The sequence below is a fragment of the Procambarus clarkii genome, chromosome 42, assembly GCF_040958095.1.
Source record: "Procambarus clarkii isolate CNS0578487 chromosome 42, FALCON_Pclarkii_2.0, whole genome shotgun sequence".
Taxonomy (NCBI): Eukaryota; Metazoa; Arthropoda; class Malacostraca; order Decapoda; family Cambaridae; genus Procambarus; species Procambarus clarkii.
Window position 1 is genome coordinate 6,441,599 of NC_091191.1, and position 18,162 is coordinate 6,459,760.

At 38.7% G+C, this 18,162-nt stretch overlaps 1 protein-coding gene across 2 annotated transcripts in view; it reads right to left on the reverse strand.

The window, feature by feature from the left end:
* Window positions 1–18,162, reverse strand: part of Vang (Strabismus domain-containing protein Vang) — a 206,935-nt gene that overhangs the window by 2,875 nt on the left and 185,898 nt on the right. For both annotated transcript variants that reach the window (XM_069339862.1, XM_045762051.2), the window contains 9 exons: window positions 11,811–12,709; window positions 10,574–10,724; window positions 10,059–10,165; window positions 8,323–8,472; window positions 6,982–7,105; window positions 5,832–5,980; window positions 3,881–4,058; window positions 2,062–2,233; window positions 896–1,104 (listed from right to left, as the gene is read on the reverse strand). In XM_069339862.1, the coding sequence (XP_069195963.1) occupies window positions 896–1,104; window positions 2,062–2,233; window positions 3,881–4,058; window positions 5,832–5,980; window positions 6,982–7,105; window positions 8,323–8,472; window positions 10,059–10,165; window positions 10,574–10,724; window positions 11,811–12,052 (1,482 nt within the window). In that variant the 5' untranslated portion in view covers window positions 12,053–12,709. The remainder of the gene's footprint in view (window positions 1–895; window positions 1,105–2,061; window positions 2,234–3,880; window positions 4,059–5,831; window positions 5,981–6,981; window positions 7,106–8,322; window positions 8,473–10,058; window positions 10,166–10,573; window positions 10,725–11,810; window positions 12,710–18,162) is intronic.

The following is an 18,162-nucleotide window of genomic DNA, read 5'->3' on the forward strand; positions in this document are numbered from 1 at the left end:
TTCAATGGAACGATTTCTAGTGAGAAAATCAAGCAGTGAGCCAGAAGCAGGTGTTAGTGGTACGCAGGCAAAACTGCCAGAGTGTACCAAACTCATCACTGCCTGATGTTATAATGGAAGGGGACTTCCTTTCCAAACAGTAACACCTCTCCTCCTCCCTCCCCCCCCTCACCGTCTTCTATACGCCAACAGGAGTCATCAGTAAAGGTAAGTAATAACTTGTACATACTTTTGTATTTAAGATTGGGGTGAATTAGGTATAAAATTTATTTTGAAGTTAATTTTTTTGAGAGTCTGGAATGGATTAATTCATTTTCCATTATTTCTTACGGTGAAATTCACTTCGGTTTACAAATTTTCGGGTTACGAGCCATCTCTGGGAACGGATTAAATTCGTAAGCTGAGGTACCACTGTATGAACATTTAGACCTTTCATGAATATTTCCTTAAAACTTGTCACACACTCAATAACTTTAGAAAATGGTCACAAAAAATTCTTCTACACTCGTATAAGCTAAAAGAAAGTATAGCTGAATCAATTTAAAGGAAATGAAGCAAATTCAAATGTGATATAATTAGATTTACCATACTTGAAAAGAAAATGAGCAACAAGAGCACTTACACAGTTGTCCTGTGCCATCTTCAAATCAAAACCTGATGTCTACTAATTGGATCATTAGCTCTGCCAAATTTACAATTTGCTTCTTCACTGCTATTACCTCATATTTCATGTTAGGGCATTAAATACTTTGACAAAATTAAATTGTATATATGGTATACAGTATATATAATATATATTTATTTGCATTAATAGTGGAAAATTTCAAAATAATTACCTCTTAATTATAAACATCATCCTTGTGGAATAACAAAATGAATACTGTATATAACGCACCTGTAAAATGGGTGATGACACAAGATACTTTTCTAAAAATGCCCGAGGACTCATATCATGTGCTAAACAAATTGCAAGGTGACTGAGGATAGAGTCCATAGTGTGTCTAGGCTGCTGTCTTGTGATACGCAAATACTTCTGCAAGGCTCTGGCCAAGGATGGGAAGATAGACTGAGCAGCCTCGTGGGGGTCCATTGGTGCACTCGGACCTGAAAATGATAAGAGGTAAATGGCTGTTGCACAACAATCATTATTCAGTCCAATAAATTTTAGCTGCAACATTTCAATGTGGTTCTTCTGCAGAAATGCAAATAAGATGTGAATTTGCCCCTGTATACTTCATAATAATTATTTGCATTAAAAAATTGATCATAATTTTGTTTAATGAGTTGTGGCCATGAACTGAACCAACTAAAACTGTAATGAGAACTGCCAGATAATATAATTATCTGAAATTCAGCAATTAACCTTTTTATTAAGAATATAAGAGACAAAATTTAATAAGTTTTGTTATATTAAGACAGCATATAACTAAGTTAATTGAGAAGGACTTTTAAAAGGCTAGTATTAAGCTGGATACATTGTGCTAAATGGGAGAAAAAGATTGTACAGTATGTAAGAAGTAGTGCAAGTATAAGAGTTAATTATATTATGAGTAGCTGGTGTGAAGTTAATGTAAATGTATGCCAGGATTATTTATTCTCCGTGGATGTTCAATGTATGTAAAAATGAAAGAGGTCATGGTAAGTAATTGAAGTATGTTAAAATTGGATGTACCATATGTAGATATAGGCAACATTGAAGCAGTATGTGATAGATTTATGTAGACTAATTTTTGTTTGAGAGAAGACTGTTGAAAGTGAATGTGTACTTCAAATTGCACAGAAAGAAGGAAATTGTGTGTGTGTGTATGTGAATAATTACCAATAAAGTGTTAAGACATTTATTAGTACCTGTACGTGTAATTATTTACTGTGAGTGAGTCACATTAATATCATTTGGCATTAAGTTAAGACAGTAATGCAAGTTGTGTGTGTTTATAGCCGATTATAATTAGATCTTACTTATCTGTAGATTACACAAAACTCGGACAGAAAGATGAAGTTATATAATAGCATCATAACAGGGAAATTTTTGAAAAATCAAATCTAATTACTAAGGAGTACCTTGTTCTTCATGCATGCGTTTAATATGCGTAAAGGCTTCATCTGCAGCTGTGATCAGTCTGGCTTTTCGTTTTCGAACTCTTCTATCATATTCATGTTCCTCATAGAATCGTTCATTATGTGCAGAGTCACGTCTGCGGGCGCTTGCAGTTAAAACGGCACGTGTTTGTCCCTAAAATAAAAAATAAAAAATTATTTTGTTGTTTAAAAAGTAATTAACTGATGTACTGTTACTTAATAGCTAACAATATTTATCTGAATCTACTTGTTGTTGGTTCTGAAAGTCGATGTTTCCATGACCTGATCTCTGACTTAACAAAAAAGTTCCTCCCCACAAGCTATTCTTTTTTTTATACATAAATATAGATTCTTCAACTGATTGATAAAACCTTAAATATAAAATTCCCTCACTGGTCTTTTGTCTGCCTTTCCTCAAAGTTACTCTCACATGCTGTTCAATAATACTTGTAGTTACTAGCCTTAGAGCACTTGATCCATGGAAGCCCTACAAAGGGTTAAATAGAGTTGCCATTTGATTAATGTTTTCTCCGACATAATCCCACTGCACCCATTTCTCACAGGTTCTTAACAGTGTAGCTCACAGATCACAATTTTACAGAAGGGTTTGGAACCTGATCCTGTGACTTAGTTGGTTATTCCTGAACTATGAGAAATGGCAGCCTATAACCATCTTTAGACAATTATTTATAAGTAAGCCTTAATCATACTTCAGCCTTTCAATGATCCTTGGCACTCAACAAAGAGAAATCCATTTGCTGTGAAAATATTACAAAATAGCTAAATAAAAAGGTATTAATACAACATTTATATAAAATTCCTTAATATCTTCTATTCAGATTAACAAACAAAATGCAGATTTCAAAAGCTATCGGAAATCGTCATAACAATCTTAACGGAGGAAAAGTAGACCTGAAATTCATAGGGCAGATGTCCAAGTAATACTGGTGCCAGTATATGAAAATTAAGGCTCCTAAGTATAGAAGTGCTCTTTCCTGAGCAGGCCACTCAATTGCTTCCTTCGATAATGTTGTGTTCTTCCAAGGACAGGACTAGATAGCCAGGTTGATATTGCGGAAACAACAAAGCTGTTCTGTGCAGATCTGTCTGCTTCATAAAGTAAGCTGGAATGTTTCTATAGCAACAGGATTATGCACACCCAGACACGACAACATACTGACACCAGCATCATGGGAAACTTTTTAAACTGTCCCTGCAGAATATTTAAGATGCTGGTAAGTCACTGGAAATCAATCAATCTAGCCCAGAATGAACAGCTGTTCATTCATAAAATTCATAGCCTAGCACAAGTCTCCCTTGACATTACAAGTGACTGTGAAGACAGCACCTTATAGCAACTTCCACCAGGTGGCAGCACTACACACACTAACTACCTGCTCTCCACCCTGGGTCATATCACACTACCTAACAGAAAACACACATCTGTGAGTGGGAGATGAAAGTCAGAAAGGGTGGTGCTACAGGTATTCATAAAAATTGAAGCTTGATTTCAAAGTTCTCATTTGGCTTCTTCCAAAGTTGATTATCTAAAAAAAAAAACTTCAAGTGCAGGGGATAGTGCCCATCAGTCACAAACAAGTCCAATAAAGCAGAATGACACCTGAACAGCCATATGAAGCTTTGAACCACTTCCCCTGGTATGATTATACCCAATGGACACGACACATCTTACTTTAGGGAACAGCTCAATGAGATAGTTTAGAAAAGACTGAAGAAGGTTAAGTTAACATTGTTGCTATTGTAATCTGTACTTTATACTTTCAGCATCTATAACATATACCTCAACATTTTCCTCATTGCCATCAACATCGTAGTATTTAAAAGATGAGTTGACCGAGTGCTTCTTCTTAGAAGGCAGACGATCCAAATAAGGGTTATAGATGGGGAAATCTTGGTAATACTTTTCTAAGACCCATGCAGCTGCTCGCTGCACACTTAACTGGCCAATATTGTACCACCTGTAACAATTTTAATTATTATTATTATTAAATGAACACAACAGAGTTACAACAACAATAATCAGTAATTTTTTTCCAAATATCTATACAAAGTTATGCAAACTGTTGCATACTAATATTAAGAAGTAATGGTGATGGGTAATGATGTTGGATTGCAGGAAAGATGAAAGATGTGAGACGTGGATAATAGAGCAAGCTAGAGGAAATATGTAAAGAGTTGGACAAGTGAAGAGGTTATTAAATACGGCATTGCAAGAGGAATTCACAGGTGGTTATACTAGATAAGATAATTTTATTTAGGGGAAAAGTACATACATACACAATGATTTATAAACAGAATGTTGCATTTCTAGATAATGCAAGTATATACTATAATTACCTTACCTAACCTACTTCATGTTGCTATAATTTGTTTTTAATCTTAATAACTCTTTAATGAGTGCTCATTAAATGTGCTCTTTAATGAGCTCACCACCACAGGCCGGCGTGACGCTTGGCGGACCCCTTCCTACCCGAACTTTGTTCGGGTAGCATGACTCCCCAACCCCAATCGGGAAACTGGAAGTTTCGGATAACTAAAGTTCGGAAACCAAGTGGTGCTCTGTAGACTGTATGTGCTCCAAAGGTTTCAAGAAAAAGTTTATAACAAATGTGAAAACAGAAAAGGAGATTAGTAAGACTCCTGATAATTGTGCAGAAACATTAGTGGTATTATTTTGAGGGATCTGTAGTAAATGTAATTGAAATGTCTATTAAACAAAATGCCTTGTTTGTTCATTATTCATCTACTCAGTGGAATAGATAACAGTTCTAGTGTAAAAAGAGCACATTGAATATCTTCTTTTATACTCGTATTCCAGATCAGACACAATGCATATATGATAGTTCAGTAGTTTCTTAGTTAACTTTAAACAATTATTTCTCAATTACTAACAATTCTTTTCAGCAAGGTTGTTAAAGGGTCACCCTTTTTTGAAGGACCATTTTTGTTGCTGTTAGATATATAAATTGATTCCTAATGTCTGTATTTCATTGTTCTTTCCATTTATCAAAAACTTAAACTCCCTCCCCCCATTTTGTTGAATGTCCAATATTAATTTTAGGATTAACATAGGCATTGTTTGTATTTTATATTCTACTATCATATGTGTACTCCTTTAATGTCTAAACCTTGATACGTTACTCCTACTTACATTTTACCACATCTACTACAATGAATATAATATACACCTAAATTTAATATGTGGTCTCTCATCAGTATCTTGCTCTTTTTTATTTAAGCATAATGTACTGTATTCTTTTTCTTGTTCTCTTATAAAACCATTGAAAAAGTATATACTTGGTAGTACAGTATATACCTTTTCTGTTTTCACATTTGTTATAAACTTTTTCTTGAAACCTTTGGAGCACATACAGTCTACAGAGCACCACTTGGTGCCAAGCGTCACGCCATCCTGTGGTGGTGAGCTCATTAAAGAGCACATTTAATGAGCACTCATTAAAGAGTTATTAAGATTAAAAACTAATTATAGCAACATGAAGTAGGTTAGGTAAGGTAATTATGAGGAGAAAGTGTCAAGCCAGTACGACTATACAGTATAGAACTGGAAGGGATATGAAAACAATGAGCTGGGATAGGAATGGAGGGAAGGAACAGTGTGCTCAATCACTTGGGATCAAACATTGACTTGCAAGAAGTGAGGTTATCACTGTATTGACCAATCAAAGTGGTTGGGTGGACATGAATGTGGTAAAAAAAATAATAAATCTCACCTGCTTTCTCCATCTGGGGACCTGAGCACCTTAATGGAATATTGAGGAGTAAGGTGTCTCAACTCTAGGAGGATCACAGCTAGGTAGTGGATAAACAGCAGCGCATCCACTAGACTCACCGCAAAATATACAATCGATCGGTAACGTACCTGCAAATTGTTTTATCAAGTACAGTGTTCATTAAAAACACAAGATGACTAATTGAATTTTGTATTATAATTTTTCGGTTACCTGTTATTAACATAGATTTATTAATAACCCTATAATTATTTTTAATCTGATCCTAATACTGTACAGAGTAATAAATTACATGTTTACAACAGCCTACTGCTAAGCTACTGAAACAAGAACAGTGCTCAACTTTAAAATACAACTGGAAAACCTCATCAGATGAAATGGTGAGGCACCATCATGTAGGCAGCTTCCCAAAAAATCAGTTATTAGTACATTATTGGCAGTCAGGTGAATAAAGGCAAAAATAATCCTTGATTAAATAAGTGGCATGAATGGAGAGGTGCTCCCAGTGATTATTCTTTTAAAATAACTAGTATGTGTGACAGAAAAATTTGGAATAATTTAAAGGAAAAGGAATATATTTAAGTGAAGTTGAGGGCTAATGACTGCCTTCCCAATGAGAATAAATGCTGTAACAAAGATGATAAAGTAGAAGTGAATACTAATTGTTTTTGCAATGAAAGAGCAATCTTGAGTTATCTTGAGATGATTTCGGGGCTTTTTTTTAGTGTCCCCGCGGCCCGGTCCTCGACCAGGATTCCACCCCCCAGGAAGCAGCCCATGACAGCTGACGCAGGTACCTATTTTACTGCTAGGTAACAGGGGCATAGGGTGAAAGAAACTTTGCCCATTGTTTCTCGCCGGCGCCTGGGATCGACCACAGGATCACAAGTCCAGCGTGCTGTCCGCTCGGCCGACCGGCTCCCGGCAATGAGAATTGAAAAAAAATGGAGTATACAGCCAAGAAGCACAGTGGTGAGGGTCCAGGCAATGGGTCAAGCTCTCAACCACAAATGTTATACTGTATACTGCTTTTCTTTCACTTCCCCAAAGGTTGACTATATTCATATAGTAATTGCTACATCAAGGTCTCCCATTATGGCTATGTGACAATAAGCAAGACAATGAGACTTACCTCCTCCTTGTTCTCAAGGATGCGCACCACGTAAAAGAGCCAGTATGAAAAGGTGAAGACAAAAATGAGCATCGTCACTAGTGCTCGGAAGATAAATATTCTTGGCATAGTGGCCTTAGGTTGCCTGGAAATGCAAACAATTGCCATGTAAAGACTCATTAAATTATCATTATAGCATTATTTCACTATTGATGAGCATGTATTCTAAAACCTAATAAAATATAATGAAGTGGAGGCTATATTTATGAGAATGAAGAGAAATAATAGGTAATGCAATGAAAATAATTAACACTTCAAATCTCATTTGAGAAATACATTACTAAATAGACAAAATATTGACAAAAATTACTAGTCATTGGCCTGCATCAGTCAATCAGTTCTGGTTAAGGAAGTCTCTTAATCACATAAAGCTTGACATAAAATTGTAAGGATTTCTTTAGTGACTCTTAGCACCTTTTTGAGTGTGCATAGTTGAAAAGATTCTAATATTGCCAGTGCAGTTCATCCTGGTAGCCTGTATATTCCTGTTCAATGGACACAGGTGGACTTACTGCAATGAGCAGCAGGAGTAATTTACTAAGAAAGTGTTATTATATTATTTAAAGCCTCATTTTTCTCGTAAACTAATTATAATTATAATGCCTTGTATTACACTATATCTTTTATATAATACTTTTGTAGCATTATAGATAAATCTGTCATCTCCTTAAGGATTCTGTAGACATACAGACATATCCAAAGGTTTAATTTTCAATTCTTGAAAAATATCAATGGAACCCACCAATTATGTTTTTGTGTTCATAATGTATTTCTCTCACATGTTACACTACTATAGATATAAGCACTTCATAACATAGGCAGCTGTGGGCTGATTGAGTATTACCCCCCATTAAATGAATTAAATTTGTCATCCTTTTCTGATTTACAGTAAATAAATTCAGTTTGGAGTGTATGTTAATATAATTTTTCTTAGTTGCATTCATGATAAAAAATTGAATATCTGAAAGAGTATAAATAAAATTAGATTAATGACCAAGTACAAAAGCAAAAAATTTAAGAATTAACCAGTCTTTGTAGAAAGACAGGGTAAGGGAAATGAATTAATGAAGTTTTTATTTGAAGAAAACTATTGCAAAATTAATCCTAAATAAACAAAACATAACTCTTAACTATTATTAGACTTAATCGAAATCCTCAGATTAGGCAAAATTGTAATTAATTTTGTCAATAAAGATGTTAATAATAATAATAATCTTAACTATTAATCATTAAAATTCATGGAAATTAATACTGTGGGTGCACAAAACTAAATACTGTAATTTACTGGCTGATGAATCTCACCTGAAGAAGAGTGCCCATGATCCTAGTAGCAGGATAAGGAGCTTGAAAGAGAAACTGATGAGTAAACCGTCACACTCGGAGTCACACTTGAGGTGGTCACTCTTCAGCTTTATTACATTAAGTCGAGGGATCAGTACCATAGCAATTGGGCTGAAACAATAGGATTTCTTTAGTATGGAAGACATATGCAACATTATAAACCTCTCTAAATTTAAGATTTTAATTAAGAAAAAAAGTGCCATTACAGCATGTATATAAATAGGTATATAGAATATGGATGCCTCACTTTGTACTATATGATACAACCATTGTCTACAATTTGCTACACAGTCTTCCCAGCTTGGTGCCTTTTGATAATTATTCAGTAATTGTCTGCTATTTGTGATACTGAAAATGCTGATCGTACAACTCTCTTTAAATGAATCTCTTTAAGTCTTTAAGTGAATATAATATTTTAGAATTTATGTATACAATAAGATACAGTATACATAAAACAAACATCTTTATAAAGTTACAGTGACTGTGAAAATATTACATGGTTGTTGGGTGCATTTAGAATTTGTAATCTTTTATAAGTCCCTAATTATGTTCATTTTTTCAACTGTATATCATATACCTATTGTATGCAAATGTCACTGGGCATAAAAAGTTACTACTATATAATCCTCACATTTCATAAAATAATTAGTACTAACTAATGAGACAAGAAAGTGTAGAACATCAATGAATTTATAATGTACAACAACACATCATAGGTCACTTTATTTCATTGACTAATATGAAGTCTCCCCCCCCCCCCCATGCTGTTTGGAAGACAATTCTCTTCCAGACTTCAAGATATGCTTAATCTAAATGATTGCAAGTATTATTAATTTCTTGTGGTCAATGGTAAGCTCGAGATATTGTCGTGAATGTTTTGCTAGTGTGCTGGTAATACTGTAGTTTTTTGTGATGCTAATGACTGGAATATATTACCAAAGGATGAGTGCTCCTCTGAATGCCCTAATGATAATAAGATCTTGAGTGTTTTATTAATAAATTGCTATGATAACTCTGCCAATAACCCCCAAATAACTCAAATTATTTGTGCTGTGTGCATAGTTTATTTAACCCTTGCACGGCTCCAATCACTATCTGGGATTACATTATGTGCTCGAATCGCCAAATGTGATTTGATTTTATTTGAGCATCATGATGCAAGGCTTTTAATTAGCCAAGCCATTTCATGGTTAATATTGGCATAAATTTCCTGTGAAAACATCAGCAATCGGAATTTTATAGAAATGTATATAGTATATTGTAGCGGAATATCAAATGCCATAAATCATGTGTTGTGTATATAAATTTAACTATACTAATGGCCTACATTTCTGACCATTTTGCAATTTCTCACTCTCCAAACTGCATCCCTATCATTACTAATGTATTGTACTTTTGTTACAAACAAATTATCCTAGTACAGTATAGTAGTCTTCAGTAGTACAGTATAATAATAGTAGTATTATAGTAGTACAGTATAATAGTTCTTTTATAAAAGGATGATGAAGATACTGAATGCATGAATTCTTAAGTGGCACATAATGCATAGTGGCATTATGTCTTGGCATTATGCATATTAGAAAAAATACAATAAGAACTTTGAAATGTTGGTAAATAGTGACCCTCTGATACTCGAAACTGACAAAATTATAAATGAAACTATTTTTGTGGGAAATGCAGACAATGAACTCCTGTACCTGAGAAATGCAAGGAAGGCAACCAGGGCACATAACGCTGACCCTGCATAACGCTGACACGTAAATGTTACTCCTGTTTCTTGGTCACGTCCAATAATAGTAACATCCTGAAAGCATGATGGGAATACAAAACAAATGTTTGACAGTTCTGTATGGCATAGTGTAAAGCAAAAACTGACACTTATCCAGCATCAGTGTACTGTATCAGTAAATTAAACCAAATCTACGAGACAAACATTATACTGAAATTAAAACGTCTATAAAAAGGCATTGCCAGTTGTAGACAATAATCATGCATAATAAACACTATTGTTTAAATACAATAAATTCCATGCTAATAATGCTTGTTATAAAATACTGAATAAATTATACATTTAACATAAACATGATAAAAGTAGGGATGTGAATAAATATATATATATATATATAGTAGTGCCCGGTGATCCCCCTATTAATCATTTAGCAAGATTTATAAAACAAAAAATAGTCTATACAGCAGAACACGAGTTACTCACTTGGAAAGACTCTGAACGCACTGAGGTGTTGCCAGTAATGGCAGTAGTGTTGTCTCCCCAGTTGTCATCTTGGGGCAGGATCTGCACCTCAATTACTTCCCCCCCCATCCCACCGTCTCCACCGACACCGGCTGTCATCTCACTGACCCGCCTGTCCATATACACACATCAATGTCGTTGTTGTTTTAGATTCAGCTACTCAGAACAAAAGTTCCAAGTAGCACGGGCTATGGTGAGCCCGTAGTAGACTTACCTGGCACAGGAGCGAGGCTGTGTATGTGTCTCATCAATGTCATCTTGTAATCAAGTTTTTTTTTATAAGTATAGACATCAGAAACAAACTTTATTTAAATATTAAAAAGTACAGTATGGTCACTGATGCTGTTGTACATTAAACGTGCAGTATATGCTGAAGAGGATCTTTGAACAATTAGAAATGCTTGTTTGTCTATGTTTTACTGGGCAAGTATTCAGGAAAAATTGCAAGCAAATCAAATCTGCATAAACTGAACTTCAAATGAATGTGCTGGAAAATATATATGGCCGAGTTCAAGAGACCTTGCAAAAGACCTTCTCTTAAAAAATCACACAAAAACTTCAAAATAAGAATCCTTCTTCATAATCGTTCACAAGATTCTGAAATTACATTACAGAAGCCTGAACACTAATGCAGCATAGACTCCCAAAAGCATGAATTGGGTGAAATGGGGGGGGGAGGGAGGGAAGGGAGGGAATTATCAGGGGAAAGCGCCAAGCCATTACGACTATATAGCACTTGGAAGGGGTCAGGATAAGGATTTGGGATAGGACGGGAGGAAGGAATGGGGGGGGGAAGGGAGAGTTGCCAGGGTCTGTGTCTGTTATCCCAACCCCCCTCTCACTGTGAAGTGGTTGAGGTAATGAACAAACATTACAAACAAAGCATGATCATAGAAATTTTGTCAACATCAGTGGAAATGTTTTTCATTATGGACAAAAAAGATAAAAATCAGTCCAGACGATCTGATAATGCAAGATTCGTCATGAATGTCCCATTGGTATCATGTCAAGCGGCACTCGTTCCTCTGATACCAGCTCTGCCCTGCCCACTTTTGTCATGTACCCAAAAGCAATTACAGTTAAAAATTAGGTGAGGCTAGCCATAAACATCTGGCTTCCAACTTTTGGACCTTGCAGACATAATTTATAGATAAAATTATATGTTCAAATATGAAAACTGTCATCCATACATACATACCTTCCTCTCTTGTGCTGTGGTCGAGCATTGACGTTCCTGAGGGCAACAAATGAACTCTTGTGCCTTGGATGGTGATGCTGATATTGCTGCTGCTGTTGCTGGTACTGCTGAACACTGTGCGGGTGCCGCTGGAGGGAAGCGTAGATGCTGGCGTCTGTGAAGCCCGATATGACGGAATCCTGGTCAGGTGTCCAAGCCCCCGCTGCCGCATACGAAGAGCCGTGAGCCACCGAAAATGACATAGAAACGCGGTCCCTTCTGCGAAGTGGTGTGGCGGTAGACGCGGCGAGTTGACTTTTGCATATAGGAGGAGAAGGGTCACTGGTACACGAGTCCGCCTTGTAGCGCACCTTGGCTGTGGCCCCGCACCCTTATACTCAACACCTTGCTCTTCCACTAACTCCTTTAGCAGTTTTCACATGCAAAGCTCACAGTTACAATTCAAGGTAATATTTATTATAATCGAAGAGAGCTTTGTGGATATCAAATTGATTTTTTATTAATTTTAATCTCGGTTTCTTTTTTTATAAGGTAAATCACTACTTAAGTAACAAGGACGTTCCCTGTTCAGTATGGATGGTTACTATTATTACTGTATCGGAATGGTTCTATAACATGTTCAAAACTCATTCAGATACGATAATCTAAGACAGTCCAAAAGATTACAGTAGCTCGTGGTCGTCGATCTGCTCGTTGTCGTTTTAAAAGACGTGGTCAATGAGGCCGCTCGAGGTCGTCTGGCCGCTCGAGGTCGTCTGGACGCTCGTGGTCGTACGGACGCTCGTGGTCGTACGGCCGGTCGTAGTCGTCCGGCCACTTGTGGTCGTTTTTGAGCTGGTAACAATTGGAAGGGATCACGGCGAGAGCCCGGCCACACCACCGCCACCTCCCCCAGTCACCTGTAATAAAAACATTCAATCACTTCATATTTATGAATTATCCAAGTTATTTTTTAAATCATTGAATGGTAGATCAAAAGTATAAACTTAATGAATATGATACAGCGGACTCTTACTGCGCGCAAAAAAAAATAGGACAAGTATTCCTCCAATAAGAAAAAAAAGCATTTTTGTTTGGAGGAGTATTTGTTGCCACCAAGTCACAAATGAGTGCACCTTTCCCCCCCTCAAAGACACTACAAAACCATACAAGGACCACCAATAACCAGCAGGGCAGGCACGTCAGACACAAGTGGTGAAAATGTGAGATTTTTAGTGTTTTAAGTGCTTGCTTATACATTGTTAAACCAATATTGCATTATTTTATAGTCTTGGTCTTATCCAACATAGTGTCCCTTTGATAACTACTTCTTTGTCTTATATACCACTGAGCATGCTTTAAGAATGTTCATACCTTCGTAGATATGTAACCCACTATTATATTCATGCTTTAGTAACATCATTCAGGTGCCTGCTTTAGAACGAGATTTTAGCAGGCACCGCTGTCACTCTACCCAATTTATTGACATTTACTGAAATGTCCCTAAGCCAAATATAAAAATATAATTATCATAATTTTTCACATTACAGCCACAGCATGTGTATACTGTATTACTACATGTGTGTGTATTATCACAGTATGCATATATATATATATATATATATATATATATATATATATATATATATATATATATATATATATATATATATATATATATATATATATATATATATATATATATATATATATATAGCCAGCAACAACAGCACAAGTATTGAATACAAAATACTAAATCATTAGATTCCTGGAAGAACGTGGCACTTCTCCGCGCACCTCAGTTTCACGAAATAAACAAACAAAACAAGATAGGAAGCCACAAATATATATTATAAAACAATAAATTATCATAGGCATTGTCATAGATGGCACGCCTTGTCACTTCTACACGCCAGTGATAATGTCCACTTAATATCTGGTAACTTTCCTATCATCACAATAGGCTACGCATCTTACATCTGTCAGCATCTAGAAATCTTCTGTCCATTTTAAATTATTTTAAAATTTGATATAAATCGTCTTGTAGCCATTTTTGAGTCCTCTGAATTTATTTCCCGTCCGATTTTTGCATCGTCTGCAAATTTACAAATGTTGCTGTTCAATCATGTGTGTAAATCATTTATATAGGCATGGTAAACAGCAGTGATCCCAGGGCAGCCCTGGGGCGGCTAGAATCCACTTAGTAAAACATCTCAACTATTGGGACCGACTAAAATGTCTAAATCATGCCTAAATGCCTAAATAAAATGCCTAAATAAAATGCCTAAATAAATGCCTTCTCTTGAGCGCAGGCGGGAGAGAGACATAATTCACAGGTGGAAAATATTAGAGGAGCTGGGCCCAAACCAGCCCACAGAAATAACACCACATGCGACGAGAAGGCATGGCAGAATGTGCAGAATTTCCCAGTTGAAAAGAAGAGATCTTTGACGCTAGGTGACGCCACACCTAGCGTCATCTTTCCCCGCCACACATAGCGTCATCTTTCCCCGCCACACATAGCGTCATCTTTCCCCGCCACACCTAGCGTCATCTTTCCCCGCCACACATAGCGTCATCTTTCCCCGCCACACCTAGCCTCCTCTTTCCCCGTCACACATAGCGTCATCTTTCCCCGCCACACATAGCGTCATCTTTCCCCGCCACACATAGCGTCCTCTTTCCCCGCCACACATAGCGTCCTCTTTCCCCGCCACACCTAGCGTCTTCTTTCCCCGCCACACCTAACGTCCTTTTCCCCCTCCACACACCTAACGTCTTCATTCCCCGCCACACACCTAACGTCCTCTTTCCCCGCTACACCTAACGTCCTTTTCCCCCTCCACACACCTAACGTCTTCATTCCCCGCCACACACCTAACGTCCTCTTTCCCCGCCACACCTAATTTATCAGCTCCGAATTTGCTGATACTCAGGCTAAGGCTCACTTGGCAAATATAGCCTAACCTGTAAGTTATTGACATTAAATCAGGTGTAATGGGAGGAGTTAAGTGAATATACTGCCGGAAGGCCATTATAAGAGCCACGGAATATCAGCATTAATGCCTTAAGCCCTAAAGTGTTACTAAAGATTAAACAAACGATCAATTGCTGTCACTCTTATAGAAACGGACTTTAAGACGTCATATAAAAGTATTCACCAGGCAAGATACTATTCCTGGAGACACTAGTGGCTGACGGAAGCTCATGGGTGTTGATATTAACCTAATTTTCTCTTGGTCAAATATTAATTGTAACGTGTATATATATATATATATATATATATATATATATATATATATATATATATATATATATATATATATATATATATATATATATATATATGTGCACTATTTCTGTTTATACGGCGACGTCGTCCTTCCCAAGTGCGGTGACGACGACGGCATCATCCTCCTCCTCCAAGGAAGTCACCCTAAAAGCGCCCTCCTTTATCTAAAATGTGTGCTGATAACTGTGTCCTCCACCCAAGGTACCAGGGGGCCAGATTCACGAAGCAGTTACGCAAGCACTTACGAACCTGTACATCTTTTCTCAAATTTTGGCGGCTTTGTTTACAATTATTGAACAGTTAATGAGCTCCGAAGCACCGAGAGGCTGTTTATAACAATAACAACAGTTGATTGGGAAGTTTTCATGCTTGTAAACTGTTTAATACGTGTAACCAAAGCCGTCAAAGATTGAGGAAAGATGTACACGTTCGTACGTACTTGCGCAACTGCTTTGTGAATCTGGCCCCTGAAGCATACATGAAGAGGGTTCTGAGAGTTGTTCTACTCCCTGAGCTCGGCCCTGTGGGTGGTGTATGGTGTATGTAGGTGGTATGTGGTGTATGTGGGTGGTGTGTGGTGTATGTGGGTGGTGTATGTAGGTGACAAAACCGTCTCTCTCACTCACTGACGAGGAGTATCTTTCCTTTCTTTTCATAGACCCATCAAAGGTCTTTCCTTTCACACCCTCTGCACTTACCCTTAGGTGGTTCCGAGAATCAATGATCCCGAAGTCCTGGACTCTGAGCAGGCCACCTAACTGGCGGTCTGGGTAACCAGGCTGTTGGAAGTCGCTTCACAAGAGCCTGCTGCAGGAATCACAGCCTGGTAACCATTGGAGCCGTTTCAAATATTTCTACTCTCTCTTCTAATACTTTTTCATAACTTTTCAATTTGCCATCACCTCGCACCTCTTCTCTCCCATTACTCCATTCACCTCTTTTCTCACCCCCATGTTTCTATCGAATTCATCTCGTGTCTCCACTTATCCTTCTCTGCCTCTGGCTCCCTCACTCTCACACCCTCTCTCCCTCCTTCAAATCCTGAAGGACTCCATCCATTATAACCTAGGTCGTAACAGCTGATTATCCTAAGCCGATTATTGGATTTATCAAGTAATCTGTAAACACAGTTTCTTTTAAGTGTTGACATTTCCTCTTCACCTCCCTTCCCCCATATACTCACGGGGGTGACGGGTGAAGCATAAGATGAGCGGCTGACTTCATACACAGTTTCAAATGGTGATATAGAGCCCAATAAGCTCAGGAACCAGGTGAGAGGCGGGGGCTACAGAGCCGGAGCTCAATCCCCGCAAGTATAACTGAGTACTTAAACATTTAAACAAGCCAAGAGTCCAACGCCGCAACAGGTCTAGAAATGGCGGGAAAAGCCACTACCGCCGTCCCACCTGAAGCCCCAGCACCTACCACTCTCCCCCAGCTCCACCACCTACCACTCTCCCCAGCACCACCTACCACTCTTCCCCCAGCCACACCACCTACCACCCTCCCCCAGCACCAGTCACCCCCACCCCCTGACCTTCCCCTCCCCCCTTGTGTCAGTGAACCCACCTGTTTACCTCTTGTTAGTTTCGAAGATCAATGCCCCCGCGGCCCGATCTCTGACCAGGCCTCCTGGTTGGTGGTCTGGTCAACCAGACTGTTGGATACAGCTGCTCGCAGCCTGAGGTATGAATAACAGCCCCCTACACGTCCTCACCGAGGGCGCCCTCACATCAAAGGCTCCCTCCCCTCGTCCCTCTTTCATAAACCCCTTCAGGCAAGGAAAACAGCCACACAATGTTATGCGACAGGGGCAGTAGAGGCGGAAGTCTCAGGATGAAGGAAGGTGATCAGCCACTCTCGCTTCACTTACAAGGACTTGAAAGGTCTATTTTTTGCTAATTCGCCCATTAATTATGGGGATAATTTACATGTGAGTTAGTTTAAGATATGTGACGTTAAGTACACGTCATAAACCTGGAGGTTTATCCATGTTAGCAACAACTGGTTATCATCTTCTTGAGGTTATCTTGAGATGATCTCGGGGCTTAGCGTCCCCACGGCCCTGTCCTCGACCAGGCCTCCTTTTTGTTACACATCTCACTTCAACCTCAAGATAACCCCCAGGAAGCAGCCGTCTAACTCCCAGGTACCTATTTACTGCTAGGTAACACGGGCATCAGGGTGAAAGAAACATTTTGCCCATTTGTATCCACCTCCATCGGGGATCGAACCCGGAACCTTTGGACTACGAATCCGAAGCGCTGTCCACTCAGCTGCCAGGTGCCCCCCTGGTTACCAAAACATTAGCAACTTTTGTCTCAGTGGAGGACCAAGAAAGACACCAACCCTCCTCCTACCACAAGTTATCAGAGGGAGGAGTAGAAGATCTTCGGGGAGTAGAAGAGCTCTCGAAACTGACTAAGGAAGGGCCAGGTGCTCTGAGTCGAGCACCTGGGCGGACACCAGGTGGCTGCTGGCACACACACACACACACACACACACACACACACACACACACACACACACACACACACACACACACACACACACACCAGGTCAGTATCTGTAGAACACGTCAGAAAAACAACACGTCTTCACGGTGTCAACAGCCCGCTCTCACACACTCTTCACTATCACATCAACATCATCACCATCATAAACAATACTCAGATGTTGCTCTTACTACCAAACAAATATAACGTGCTAGGTTTAACATCAATATTTAGACACTGGTCATGTTTAAGATATGTGCGCTAATTCTGCCATTGGCTGGTCTGGGTGTGAGTAATGGTGGCGTGACGCGGTACGCATCACTCTTGCTCACTCTGGCTCGGTGCCCAAGAGTGCCTCAGCCAGGCAGGGGCCGGCGCGCCAAGCAGCCATCTAGCCAAGCGAGTCGTCCGGCCGTCGGCGGCAGCGATAGACAGGGTGGCTCCTGGCGAGCACAACAGCAGTGCGGTAGACTCCTGGCGAGCACAACAGCAGTGCGGTAGACTCCTGGCGAGCACAACAATGCGGTAGAGCGGGGCGAGGCTTGGCCACAACCACTGTATGACCACCACAACACTAGGCTAAGTT